The 14020-nt window shown below is 31.5% G+C and overlaps 4 protein-coding genes across 9 annotated transcripts in view; 1 reads left to right on the forward strand and 3 right to left on the reverse strand.

The window, feature by feature from the left end:
- The window catches only part of LOC109602248 (formin-binding protein 1-like), a 56599-nt gene extending 48854 nt beyond the window's left edge, over positions 1-7745 (reverse strand). For 2 of the 6 annotated variants that reach the window (XM_049965160.1, XM_020018575.2), the window contains exon 1: positions 7575-7744. In XM_049965160.1, coding sequence (XP_049821117.1) covers positions 7575-7619 — 45 coding nt within the window. In that variant the 5' untranslated portion in view covers positions 7620-7744. Of the gene's footprint in view, positions 1-7574 lie in introns of all 6 variants that reach the window. The other 4 variants (XM_049965159.1, XM_049965158.1, XM_049965161.1 and 1 more) reach the window with 3 other exon arrangements.
- Positions 7746-8998: 1253 nt separating this feature from the next.
- Positions 8999-11540, reverse strand: LOC109595374 (src substrate cortactin). Its single transcript, XM_020010722.2, has 4 exons — positions 11119-11540; positions 10272-10675; positions 9348-10210; positions 8999-9285 (listed from the first exon to the last, which is right to left on the reverse strand). Exons 1-4 carry the CDS (start codon positions 11265-11267, stop codon positions 9205-9207), a joined length of 1497 nt encoding a protein of 498 aa, XP_019866281.1. The 5' UTR covers positions 11268-11540; the 3' UTR covers positions 8999-9204.
- Positions 11541-11623: 83 nt separating this feature from the next.
- On the forward strand, positions 11624-13084 carry LOC109595386 (serine--tRNA ligase, mitochondrial). Its single transcript, XM_020010734.2, has 3 exons — positions 11624-12305; positions 12357-12696; positions 12744-13084. The coding sequence occupies exons 1-3, from the start codon at positions 11700-11702 to the stop codon at positions 13082-13084; spliced, it is 1287 nt and encodes a 428-aa protein (XP_019866293.1). The 5' UTR covers positions 11624-11699.
- On the reverse strand, positions 13081-13956 carry LOC109595387 (DNA replication complex GINS protein PSF1). The gene is made up of 4 exons (XM_020010736.2): positions 13831-13956; positions 13716-13780; positions 13418-13663; positions 13081-13365 (listed from the first exon to the last, which is right to left on the reverse strand). Exons 1-4 carry the CDS (start codon positions 13900-13902, stop codon positions 13158-13160), a joined length of 591 nt encoding a protein of 196 aa, XP_019866295.1. The 5' UTR covers positions 13903-13956; the 3' UTR covers positions 13081-13157.
- Positions 13957-14020: the final 64 nt, after the last annotated feature.

Raw genomic sequence — 14020 nt, forward strand, 5'->3', positions numbered from 1 at the left:
ATGGTTACCAAAGAAAGGAGACCTGGACAGGGTTGAAAAAGAATAACTTCACTATAACAAGTCCGATATTTAAGAATCCAAACCCTTAAACACAGGTTTGTGATCAGTACTTTACTCCAGTAACAGTTTTCATTGACTTATAATGTAAGAATAAACTAGGACCCCATAAGGAGAAGACTAAAGGAAGACATTATAATCGTAGGGATCGACTGAATTTCGATCGAGGGTACTTCATTGAGGAAAAGCTATGTAATGTCATGTACTGTTCAGTGATGAGTGTAGGTTTTTTTTAAATAGCAATGTTCGTCGTAGAAGAGTATACCAATCGAAAACCGTTTAATGCTACTGAATTTTAAGAGAGACATCATACACGACAGACACAATTAATGTCAGCAAATTTGCTTCGTAGTGGGAATCTTTTACTGTCTCTGTCATACATTATGTTTCTCTCAAAATTATATATATTCATTTTAGCTAATCACTTCATTATGAAAATTGTGAAAAAAATAAACAAATAAAAATAGGAACTCGATTAAAAATACAGTAAGTCTTGAATTTAACGTAGAATTAAAAAGTGTAATAATGGTTGTGGGGTAAAAATAATTAAATGTCGTAAATAGATTTCTATTCAAAAACATAGTTAAAGTTAGTTTCAAGTGGAGAAGTGCCATAATCGGTTTCAACAATTTCGGATTATCATAATGTTAATTTGAATACTAAACAAATAAATGATCTGTCATAACAAATTAATATTTTTAGAATTAATTTATTCGACATATTTTAGTCGGGTTTAATAGTTATATGCCAATTAGAAACGAATTCTCGTTAAGGAATTATTCAGTTTTTCTTATTAATAATTTTCTTCATTTCTAATTGTTTCCTTTATAACGTCAACTACTGAAAAAGCCAAACAAGGACGTTCTGTTCATTAAAATAAACTTTAATTTCCCAATTATTATTTGTTATCAGTGTTATTTTATTCGTTATTTTAATATTTATTTTATTTAATAACATCCTTCAAACAATACTACATCTTTGAATTATACATAAAATTCTGAATCGATTTCCTATTTTCATTTATTATTGTAAGTTTCTCAAAAATTCTACATATTGTAATGACTAATTAAAATGTTTGTATCACCAACGACTGTAAATAAAGTAGTATTCTAAAAACTTATAAAAAGTGTTTGCTATTTCCATTTATATTTTTAAATGTCTAAAGCATTTTAATTTCAAATGGAATGAACATAAAATTTTCACTCTATTCCATACCGAATTTTATTCTATTTTGTTCTGTTGCAGTATCCCCTATAGCTAAAATGAATATTTATCGAGATATTACAAAAATGTGAGAAAAAGATGTTCAGTCGACTGCAGTATATTGTCAGACGAATTCTTTAAATGTTTTTAAATTTATTTTTAATATAATTTTATTAATTTCACATTATTTTTAACATTTTTAATAAAAGTAAATATTCATTATGATTATTATGAATCTTGAATGAAACCTTACTAAAAGTTTTTAATTGTTTCAACAAATTATTTATGCTTTTGATTAAATTAATTTACATTATCGTGGTTTTTAAACCACTAATATAATTGAATGTTTACATAGATTTAAAAAGTGTATTTTCATTTAATATTTTTACACAACAAATACCAATAACTTTATTTTTTAAATGGAAACACTAAAATTTTCACACTATTCGAATGGTCTGAAAATTTTTATTTAATCTAAAATAAGAAATGAATATTTAAAATGAGAATAAAATAAACGGTAATATCAAAGACCCCATATATTTTGGAATACTATTTATATACTACTACTACTATACGTGTATACCTGACATGAAACTTATGGCACTACTACATACATTTTAAGAAGTCACTCTGTTTTTTTTAATAAAATATCTCAAAAACAAATGAAGATTCACTGATTTTAACAGAAGTAATAGTACATTGAAAATGGAGAACTTAACATTATCTATCATGAAAATTTCAAATATTTCTCTTACTTCTCTGCAAAATTTTCTTTATAACAAATTATAATCAGCCTCACTATTAAAGGATAAACTATTAATAAATCAACTAATATAATACGTAACAATACTGATTTTATTAGTTTATTTTAATGAACAGAACGCCTTCATATGGCTTTCTCACTAGTTAATATTATAAAGGAAAGAATCAAAATTAAGAAAAGTTATTAATAAAAAACGTTGAATGAAACACAACATTGTGGCTTTTGGTTTATAAATTTATGTATCTTATCACAATTTTTAAACCACAATTACTCCAAAATTAATTTGTTCTGCTTCTAATTGGCATTATGATAATCCGAAATTGTTGAAACCAATCGTGCCACTCCCAACGGCACAAATATGCGAAGGCATTTCAATGTCCCAAAGGTATAAACACACACACACACAAATGCCAATAAATTTTCTTCCGAGGCCGCTAATTTCCATCGGTTCTCTGTACCGGAAATAATGAGTCGTTCAAATGTGATCGAGTCCCAGATCTGAGACAGCCTCCTCTATCTATCAAGGATGTGTTTATGTGAAATGCGACCAAATTATGAGATCACCGCTATTGGTATTATGATCTCGACGTGCACGATTTCAGTGTATGTTAACTAGTCGAGTGAATATTGGTTTGCGGGAGATGTGCCATTGAACAGTAACTTAATGATGGCGGTTGGGATAAATCTTGACTGGTTCAATTGAGTAACATACTCATTAATCATTTAGACAAGTAGTAATTTAATAAAAATTAAAAGAAAATCAATGTTAAAAATGCACATTGTACAATGAACTGTGCAAGTTAGCGTGCACTTGAATTCCTACAACGTCTCCCCTATTGAATTATTTATTAATTAATCCCCATTGTGGACTACAATAAAAAGACGCATTGTACACAATAAGAAATCATAATCCCAACATGCACCGTACCCGCATTCCTGTCCAACAACACCAAAAGACCAATCGGATTTTTCAGTCTAATGTCATAAAATTCGTTCCGACAAAACCGATAAAAAGGGCAAGCTGGAGGCGCTGTGCGTGGAGCTGAGCTTCCGGCGCAAATCCTCGATATGGGGAGGTCAACGATCACGCTGCCCCACTGTTACGGTCTCCCGGCTCCGGTTCTCCATATTTGTGTGAAACCACAAAAGGAACGAACGCGACCGTGACGTAATGCCGTCTAGATTCTAATTTGTTGGTTCCATTGCTGGGGAAATTTTCCAACAGGTCAGACGTTTCGTCACTGTGGAAACGCAACGTACGCCACGGATCTTGATTGTGGCACTTTTACCATATTCAACTTCGGCTATGATATGTACAGGAAAAAGTCGTTTTTAACATTTAACTTTATTCAACAAAAATAATCAATATAATCAATAATTTTTTTGCAGACGTCCCAAATGAAGTAAATTTATACCACGTATTTTTGGAAGTGATCTACTTCTATTTTTACATCCTTTTCAGAATTAAACTGCTTATATACAGTGACAAATTAATTTATCTACTCTAAATTTTGATATTGGTATTTTCGAAAGTAAATTTGTCTTTGAAGACATATTTTCAATTGGATTGACCTGATGAACGCAGATGCCACTGCAAACTAAATCTAGTGTAAATTCTTGAACAAATGAAATAATGATAATAATAGGATGCAGTCTATAATTGGAAATCCATACGTCATGCTCTGCGGTCAACCCGATGATCCTTGTTTAACAAGGTGTAGAAAACGTCTTCTATCACTAAAACCCACTTTATGCTAACTTCTTCTGATAGTAGACATAGATTTACAGTGATTCCAGCTACTCAAAACCTGAGATGTAGAGAATGTGCTACCAGAAAACGGCCCCATCGTAGCTCGTTGTCGACCACCACCATGACGTATACTGACATTACCAATTCATCGATATCGATTCTACTTGTTCTTGAGTTGCTATTAGTTCTAAAATAACAATTATAACAACAAAATCTTTACAAAACAGTCTTTTTTGAGGCAGTTTAGTGTACCAAACAACGAATAAATTAAAGACTAACGAAATAAAAAGTATTCAAAACCACAAAATGCGTTTTTTGAAAACTTTTTTTTTTTCGAAATTTTAGGAAAAGTGGAATTTTGATTATTTTTTGTCTATTTAATATATAAAAAGTAAAATTTAATATACTGACGGTCTAAAGTAAAATAAAATACATATAACTCGAACTATGATTTGTCAGAAGAAAAATCGAGTTAACCAGATTTAAATTAAATAGAATACATACATAGAAAATTATAAATCTTAGTAGCGAAATTTTAATAATTATAAAGTCCTTCACCATTTAGAATTTAGGATGTTGCAGTCAAGTAAACACCAAAAAATATTTTAATCAAATTTTTACAAGAGAGTCTCTTTTGAGGCAGTTTAGTGTAGTAAACACCAAATAAATTAAAGACTAACGGAATAAAATGTGTTTAAAACCACAAAATGCGTTTTTTGGAAGTTTCAGTATAAATGGAATTTAGATTATTTTTATGTCTATTAAATATATAAAAAGTAAAATAAAGTAACTGATGGTATAGGTAGAAGTTTCCAGCATTATTTTAATTAATCGACATTTGGTCTTAGAATTGTTGCCGATGCGGCAATACCGTTAGGACATAAGTCAGGTATCATCGAAAAACCTCAAGAAGTTTACCTGAGGCAAGAAAAATTCGACTTATCCAAGGTTGTGCTAAATATTTGGTTATCACGATATCCGGGTAACCGAAGTTCCGAGTTATCAAGTAAAAAATTACACATAATTTTCATCTTGGACGTCATTCCCAACCAATTTATTTCAAGTTATCGTAATTCGACTGTATATTGAATATATATTTAAATAAAATTAATCTGCGAAATAGATTTATCCACTGTTTAATAAGAAACTCACAATACGATACAAATACAGTTTAAAACAAAAAAAAGAAAAATAAAATATATAGGTACAAAAATATGTACCAATGAATCACGAACCAATATCATAAATTACTTTATCAGGTACCTAATACTTTGAGTAATAAAGTAAATATTATTATGAAGTCCGTTTGCTCAAGGGAAGTAGAGTAACACTGTTTTCTGAATTTCTGAATTGAAAATCGTTAAATCATCCCTTAAATTTACCACCCAGTATTGTTGTGGTAGAAGACACTTGAAACAATCGTCACCGCATACAATTATTCATTGGTCACCGACTGTTGTGACAGATGCGTCAGCACACACCGGGGTTCCTTGCACCAACCGACAATGCATCATTACACGGGTGGGACCCATCGTAAACTGTGGGCAGACCCGGTGCCGGGTTCGTAGACATCTGCCAATTATAGATTCTAGTAAGTGAAACGTAGTTAATCCACTGGGACGCTTTACTAAATTGAACGTTGAGTGCTCGCGTTTAAGAATGGATGACCGCATAATAAAAACAGTGAAAGTATTCGTGCTCGTCTAGTGCCGTAGCGTAAGGCTCCTTTCGTTGATCGAGGGCCTCAGGTCGTGACTTCATTCAAACTATTAAATTTGGGAAGCAAGCCGATCTCCAAAATCAAAAACGACTTAACGATGATATTCATTAATCCCAGTATGACTTTGCTAGAGGCGTAGCCTTGGTAATTGGACGCTCTCTTCCGGCAGGTGCTTTTTTTGTTCGATGCATGCGCGTCGTGTCCGAATTGCGGGGGTGGCTCGTTCCCCTTCAGTTCCATATAGCACTCATTGTTTGTAAATGCGTTCGGGAAGGGTGGGTGGCGATGGTTGTATTCTTAGAGCTTTTCAAGGAGTGTTCTTTTAGATGAATACACATTTTTAAATGGCAATCGAGATGAATTATAGCAATCATTTAGGGGAAATTGGATAGTCACCCTACGTTTATGTAATCAAAACTTGTTTGTGTAATTGTAAATGCAAATTTTTGCTATTATATTTTTATACATTTTTGCTATTAGATTAAATATTACAAAATAGGCGTGTTAACAAAATATTTATTATCATGTGATGGATGTTACGATAAATTAGCTATCGACCTATGTCAACAGACTATTGCTTAGTAGAATATAGATAATTGTAACTTTTGGAGCAGAAAATTATATTGGCAATTAGTGTAGTGTAAAATCGACATCACAACAGATCATTCAAACAAATACGCAAACAAATTAATATATTGACAAACATTTTTCTAGTTGTATTAATGTTTACATATTTAGGAAATGATTAGTTTGTATATTAATCATTAAATGCAAAATGCATAAAATTTAATCAACTATTCAAATTATGTATTGTGTTTACAACATATCTAAAATTATTTTAGCAAATTTAAAATAATTATGGAATTAAGGATTAAAATACTCTTGACGTCTCCAAAATACTGTTGAGAGAAAACAACACTTTCTACCGTGTGATAAAGTGTTTCTTTGATAGACTTTCCACAACGTTAGGAACATACAACATTTACTCACAGTTGATGTTAACAATAATTAATAAAAATATGCCATCAATAATATATTAATAGAAAGAATAAATATTTTATATATTAAAATTTAAAAGCATTGTTTAAAATTACTTGCTAATAATAAAATGGCATAGAAGTGTTAAAATTTAATATTTACTAGGAAATTGATGAAAATTTTAGTAACAAACCTCTAAAGATCGCTGAAATTTAAACAAAAATATAAGATTAAATTGAGGGACGTGAGAACGGAAACGTCTGCTATTGCAAAAACGATTTAAACATTGATTTTAAAACAAATCATCGAACAATGACACACTTACAATCATAACAATCAGCATGTGTTCCTTAACATTTTTCCTACAGCGATGACTAATATCGAATTTAATATAGGAATTTACACAGGGAAAGATCCTGAATGAGTCACCTAAACAAATTTGATGAACGCCCTTGCGCAAAGCACGCTCCAAGGAAAATCCACCCCCGTAGTAAGGAAATTGTGCAACAACCTCTGAGACGAAAACGAGATGGACTAATGAAATTTTAACAATTAATGGGATTTTATTTAATATAGTTTCTTGCATTATTATTTAGTTTAAATAAAACTCACTTCAAATAACATATTTTTTTTTGAAATACATTTATATTTAACCTCTAATATAACAATGATATACATACTAATTTAATATGTAACACATAAAAATAAACTAATAAAAATTCTTGTCCATGAAAAAGTATGAAATAAAACTTAAAACAATTTAAAATAAAAAATATACATGCATAGGTATTATGTATATGAAGATTTCGAGAACGGATTTAAAAATAAAAGCACCTGCGGCGGAATACTTAAAACTGGTACCTGGTTCTTAGTCACCTTACCAGCAGGTTTTAGCCGATGACCGTTTTGGTCCGTGAAAAAAACCCGTATATAGTTTTGCTAAAAAAGTATTACCAAACATCTGGTTCAATAACCACCAGGAAAATTTATCCGGAAGCTTTATGATCTATTCCAATATAAATAAATATATTTTGAAACAATGGTAACCATGGAAACTCGGATTGTAAAATAAAAACCATAGAGGTATTGTTGCAACCACTCACCCAAAGTTCTGTGCCCCAGTTCATAGTTTCCACAATGGTCGACATGATTAATCCAATAATAAGTCACTGAACAGCACACAAAACAATATTTTTTAAATAAAACCTTCACGTATATACACTAAATAATCTGTCACTGCCCAACATGGCTGGTTTCATAAAATCAACTAACAATATACCGGGAATGAAACTGACAAAATAGCCCTCTAGCAGAAGTTACCGAAACTTTTTAAATTACTGTGAAAAAATGGTGCCGCCATCTCTCGGCGAGCCTCCATAACTTCACTTCAATTTGCGAAAATCTATAATAGCAATCTGACGTTTGCAACCCCAATGTCTGTATATAATATACATGGTGTTTCTGAAATAAATCAAAATATACAAAGTGTTTAACTTTTTTAACCATACTTTTTTACGCAGAGTTTATTTCTTAATATTTTCAATTATTGTAACCCTAACAATTTTTATCTGGTTTTTTGTTGTTTCAACCATATAGTATATAAGTGTACCATATGGACTATTGGACTTTTATTAAAATTTTTAACAAATCGACTTATTATTTAGAAGCTTAGAAAAAAAAATCACACCCTGTATATTCTTTTGTGTTTAAATTTGGTATGTATTATCCTAAAATACATATTTACAATTCAATGTAATAGACTCCATAGTAATACAAATTCTGGGCGGTTATCCTCTTTTCTCTTTCTATTTTCTACACATATAAATTTTATAAAATTTATCTTTTCATTTTGATTATCACGTCATAGAGATATTTCACTTTTAATGTTTGAATTCAAGTGATTTGAATACAAGGTGTGAAGAGGTATTCTTAATTAGTGTTACTAATTAAAGAATGAAAAAGAAAACATATGGAAAGATATCTTTTTAATAATTTAAGTAACTTACATTTCATTCACGTTTCAAAATGCCCTAAATGAAAATACTATACAGTACAGACACTTTTCCCCCATTAAATAACCAGGAAAAAAATATAGCTTAATTTATTTCCTTACAGTTCCAAGCCCAAGTGTTTATTTTAAATGATTGCTGATGGTGGGTGATTTTTTTTGTATCACACACAACTAGATAATACCACATTGAAACGACAAAAACTTATTCGCGACAAAATAACATAGTTTGAAGCGCACCGCCTTCTAGTACACCCAAATACTTCTATATGGAAAGTAGACAAAAAATGATGATGATTTTAAAGCCAGGTTATTAACCTGATAAATGATATTCGTGTCCTTATGAATTCCGCATCTATATATATATATATATATATATATATATATATATATATATATATATATATATATATATATATATATATATATAAATAAAGTACAGTAAAAGCATATTCCCTATTACTTAGAAACTACTTTAAATTACGAATTATTTACAACAAATAAATAAAATCAAGATAATATCGTTATTCATAATATTTATTTCTCTATATACAATATATGTTAGAGTTAACTTGTAAAAAAATTATACATTTATAAATAACTATAAAATTTATTATTGGAAGCATACCGTTATAAAATCTGATACAAAATAATACTTATCAACATTTGTTCGTAAAAAAATAAATCAACGGATAAAAATAAGTACAACGCAATTCCTGATGTGATTATTGTTGTAATTGTACGTAGTTTGCCGGAAACAGGCCATATATTCCCTTGCACAATCCTCGCCACCACCCTTCATCTATCTATAATAAAAAACAATTCGATTTAACCTAGTAATTAATTAACTTAACTAATAATTTTATACCTGTTCTATGTGAGTAATGATATCATCAGGATCAAACGAAATTTCATCGTCAGCCGCAGCTTGATAATCGTATAGTGCAATTGCTGTCAATCCTGTATCAACAATCTCGTCACTCCATTCTTCTTCCCCACTAGCGGCAGCAGCAACATTCTGTTCCAAATTACCATAAATAGCCTCAGGTTCCTCCATTGGCTTATTACTTTCCTCCTTCTCAGCCAATTCTTCCTCTCTCAACTTATTAATTAATTCAATTTCTTCTTGAGTTTGTTGCAAAATTTGTTCAGCCTCCTCCAAGGTCTTCTTGGGTTCCTCTTCCTTAGGTGGTGGATTCACAGTTTCAGTAACAGTAGGTGAAGGAACCTCTTCCCTTTCAATTACAATCGGTTCTTTCTTAACCGGCTCGGGTGCTTGTGTCAAGAAAGCCATCTTCGATTGGTCCAACTTTTGAGGCTTTTGGGTGACGACCTCTTGAGTTGATTTCGTTGTTTCTTCAGTTGTGGCATTATTGGTGAAGGCGGCCGCCCGCGTGCTAATCACTTTTCGCGGTGCGAGAACAGATGGAGGGTTTTTCTTATTCTCCGAACTCATGCTTTCGAACTTAGCACGAAGATCTGAGGGTTTAGCGCCACCAATATCTGGTTTTGTCTTTGTATAATTCGTCCCAACTTTAGTGGGTTCGTCAAAATTTGCAGCCGATTTGTCCACCCTATCGGTCTGTAGGCCGAATTTACCACCGAATCCAATCTTGTGATCGGTCTGGCTTTCGTGCTTCTGGGGGGCTTCGTGGTGGTCCCAACCCACCGCAGATTTATCTTGCCTGTCGGTCTGGACGCCGAATTTACCGCCGAATCCTTTAACGTAATCTGTAAGCCAAAAATAAGTGAGTGAGTACATTTACTTGTTTAAGTAGTGCCGCAGCTTTACCTTTCTGGGATTCATGCTTCTCAAGCTTTTCAACATGGTCCCAACCAACAGCTGATTTATCTTGTCTGTCGCTTTGTACACCGAATTTACCGCCGAATCCAGCGTTGTAATCTTTCTGCGAAGCGTGTTTCTCGACTTTCTCCTTATGATCCCAAGTAACGGCGCTCTTGTCTACACGATCCGTTTGTACACCGAATTTCCCACCGAAACCGGTGCTATAATCTTTTTGTGACGCATGTTTCTCAATCTTTGCGACGTATTCATGACCCACGGCTGATTTATCCATACGGTCGGTTTCCACACCGAATTTACCCCCATAGCCGAAACCGGGGTTCGTTTCTTCCAATTGTTTTTTCTTCTTTTGAGCATCTGCGGCTTCAGTCTCTTTTCTCAATTGTTCCATGCTAATTAATTGATGAAGTGTTATTAGAATGTTTAGTTTTTTCAAAATTGGCAATATAACTAATAATATAATTTAAAAATTACATTACTTATATAAATATTAATTTAAACGTTTTTTTTTATACATACATACAATGAGTACCTATATTATCTAAGAAAAACATGAAGAGGGTAACTGCCATCTTGTTTGGAATACACATCAAAAATATAAACATCAAAGGATACAACGTTATCTAAAGCATATTTACTTATCCTCTATCTATTTAACAAATTTTCCTCACAAACAATTATATTTCTAAAATTACATTTAAAAATGACATACAATAGAAAATTAAAAAACATACTGACCAAATTCATAAAAGACTAGTTTTGTACGCTTTTTGATAATAATAACTTACTAAGATCTATATATTTTAAAATTTATTATCATATAAAAGATACTTACTCGATGGCACCTGCTGTTCTTCCTGAAGTGCCCCATCGTTGCTGTTCCTCATTCACATCATTCACAAAGTCCGGATCAGTTTCCCATTCATCATCTTCGAAACTCTGGTCCTTTGTGTTTATTTGATGACCGGCGGCGGCTTTCCACATATTTATATTGAGCAGGTTATGTACTAATACTAACACAAACACAAAACACGTACGAAGTACACTTATTTATTGCATTTACACATTTACAATTTCCACTCGACGGTAACTAGCTCTCATTTACTAGTTAATTGCTTATCTCTGCAGGAAACGGTTTATTTTGAGGAGGAAACGAATAGACCCAGCCCCCCTAATGACATATCAAGATGGATGAATCACCCAACGCAGCGATCAAAATTAAAATATAAAACTTTATTGAGGACATGCGTCACTAATTTCACTACAAATACATTTCGTGTTAAATCTTAACAAAGAAGACAAGTTACCTTTTTAATAATTGTTAATAATATAATAAATTTTTTTCAACTCGTAGTTCTAACAATTCGTAGACCCTCTGTACCATATAACCTAAAATAATTTACAGATAAAGTGAAAATGTTTTGCAGATTATTTAATGTGTTAAAATCGAATTTTAGACACAACAGTAGCTACCCCTTAAACTGGGTTATATCAGAATGCCCCGAATTAGATGTTAAATATTTCTATAACAAGAACAATCTACAAGAAATAGATCAAAATATTCAACTCCGTAAAGGTGTAGGTGATATAAATAAAGTGATTAAGTTAAAGCAATTGGTAGATAATGGTACTGATCCTACACAAAATATATCTTTACATGAAAATCTATTACAAGAATTATTAAAACTACCTAACAGAACTCACCCAGATGTAATTAATTATGGGGATGATCCAAAAGTTTTAAGAAAAGTAAACAACAAAAGAAAATTTGACTTTAAAGAATTAGAATTTCATGAAATTACTAAAAGATTAAATTTAGTAAGGTCAGAACATCTGGGAAATTTATCAGGAAGCAAAAGCTACTACATTTTAGGAGAAATGGTTGAGCTGGAACAAGCTTTAGTAAATTATTTCTCACAAAAGTTATACCAGTCAGGTTTTGAACTGATATCAGTACCAGATATATTAAACAGAAAAGTCATAGAAAGCTGTGGAATGAACACAAGAGGCACAAGAACACAAGTAATTACAAATTTCTTTATCAGAAAAAAAAATCAATTTGTCACATTATAGGTTTACTCATTAGATGACAAATTACATGGGGAAAACCTGTGTCTATCAGGCACTTCAGAAATGGCACTGGCTGGTTTTTTAGCTAATAAAACATTTAATGAAAATGAACTGCCAAAAAAACTTATGGCAGTAAGCAGGTGTTACAGGGCAGAAACATCTAATACTGCAGATGAAAGAGGCATTTACAGAGTGCATGAATTTACCAAAGTTGAAATGTTCATTGTCAGTACTCCTGAAAAGTCAGATGATGCTTTAGAGGAGATCAGACAAATGCAAGAAGAAAATTTTGCCTCTTTGGATATCAGATTTCAAGTACTAGATATGCCACCACATGAATTAGGTAGTAGTTATTTCTATTAATTTCACAAATAACATGTTATTTTTTAGGTGCCCCAGCTTATAGAAAATATGACATAGAAGCATGGTTACCAGGAAGAAAAATATATGGGGAAATATCTAGTTGTTCTAATTGTACAGATTATCAATCCAGACGCCTAGGTATTAAGTATAAAAATGAAGATGGAAGTATAAAACATGCACACACATTAAATGGGACTGCTTGTGCCATTCCAAGATTATTAATTGCACTTACTGAAACAGGCCAAAATAAAAATGGTACTATTAGTATTCCTAAAGTTTTACAACCATATATGGATAATAAAGAATTTATTGGTATACAAAAAGCAATACCCGTGTTGAAATTGATAAAGCACAAAAAACATAATTAAATTGTTTAATAGAATAATTTTAATAAATACTTTTATAAAATATCTGCACTGTTTAAATTGATTCAAATTTTTCCTAAACAATATGTTGTAGCACTCCTTTCATGATCAACTCCTCACATTCAGTTCTTGGTAAGTAATGTCTGCTATGCTTTTTCAAAAAGATAACTGACCCATCATTTAATTCAAACTTTCCATAGTCTACCAAACATCTGACTTCAATGTACAAAACTTTGGGAGGTTTCAAGTCCACAGCCAAATTCACTCCATCCTCACCAATGGACCTACAAACAAATTAATACTTATAAAACAACATAAATGTATAACATCACTAACCTCATATATTGAGCCAAAGATCTGGAATATTTTGAGAACCACTCAGTTTCAGAAGCACTCATATTTACTTTTATATCAGCTGGTAACATGCTGCCAAATTCCCATCGCATTGTACGCAAACATCGCAATCTATTGTAGTGATACGCTAGTAAACATCTGAAATTTCTTTTAACAGCAGCATGACGTATTCTTACTGTTGATATGTAGGATATCCCTTCAGATGATTTACTCTCTTCAGATACCTGACTGTAAATTAAATTTATTAATTTCACAATTTTATATATTCAATCTATCTTACGCATCTTCCTGGTTTTTCTCTATTAGATATTTGATTTCATTACCCACTTCATTTACCAAATCCGTCTGAAATAGAAAATTAAATAATTGTATAAGTAAACTATTATTAAATTTACATTGTATGGTGGTAAATTGTCTTCACAACGGGATAATTCCTTAATTAAAGTACAAGATTTTTCACCAAACATATTTATGTTAAAAAATATAAACAAAAATAACACATAGAATAACCTAAAAATGAAAAGGCGGGAAACAACATTTGTAGTTCAAATAACAATGACGTCACAGTTATTTGAATTGTAGCCG

Source organism: Aethina tumida, chromosome 3 (assembly GCF_024364675.1).
Source record: "Aethina tumida isolate Nest 87 chromosome 3, icAetTumi1.1, whole genome shotgun sequence".
NCBI classification, from domain to species: domain Eukaryota; kingdom Metazoa; phylum Arthropoda; class Insecta; order Coleoptera; family Nitidulidae; genus Aethina; species Aethina tumida.

Bases quoted from the DNA above. Each gene is read 5' to 3' on its own strand.
- LOC109595374 (XM_020010722.2), bottom strand. From the start codon at position 11,267: ATGTGGAAAGCCGCCGCCGGTCATCAAATAAACACAAAGGACCAGAGT. The intron at 10,676-11,118 runs GTAAGTATCTTT...TCAATTAATTAG, and splicing joins AGAACAGCAGGTGCCATCGA to CATGGAACAATTGAGAAAAG. The intron at 9,286-9,347 runs GTATAAAATTAT...TTTTTATTATAG, and splicing joins TCATTACTCACATAGAACAG to ATAGATGAAGGGTGGTGGCG.
- LOC109595386 (XM_020010734.2), top strand. From the start codon at position 11,700: ATGTTTTGCAGATTATTTAATGTGTTAAAATCGAATTTTAGACACAAC. The intron at 12,306-12,356 runs GTAATTACAAAT...GTCACATTATAG, and splicing joins CAAGAGGCACAAGAACACAA to GTTTACTCATTAGATGACAA. The intron at 12,697-12,743 runs GTAGTAGTTATT...GTTATTTTTTAG, and splicing joins TATGCCACCACATGAATTAG to GTGCCCCAGCTTATAGAAAA.
- LOC109595387 (XM_020010736.2), bottom strand. From the start codon at position 13,902: ATGTTTGGTGAAAAATCTTGTACTTTAATTAAGGAATTATCCCGTTGT. The intron at 13,781-13,830 runs GTAAATTTAATA...TTTCTATTTCAG, and splicing joins ACAATTTACCACCATACAAT to ACGGATTTGGTAAATGAAGT. The intron at 13,664-13,715 runs GTAAGATAGATT...TTTAATTTACAG, and splicing joins GAGAAAAACCAGGAAGATGC to TCAGGTATCTGAAGAGAGTA.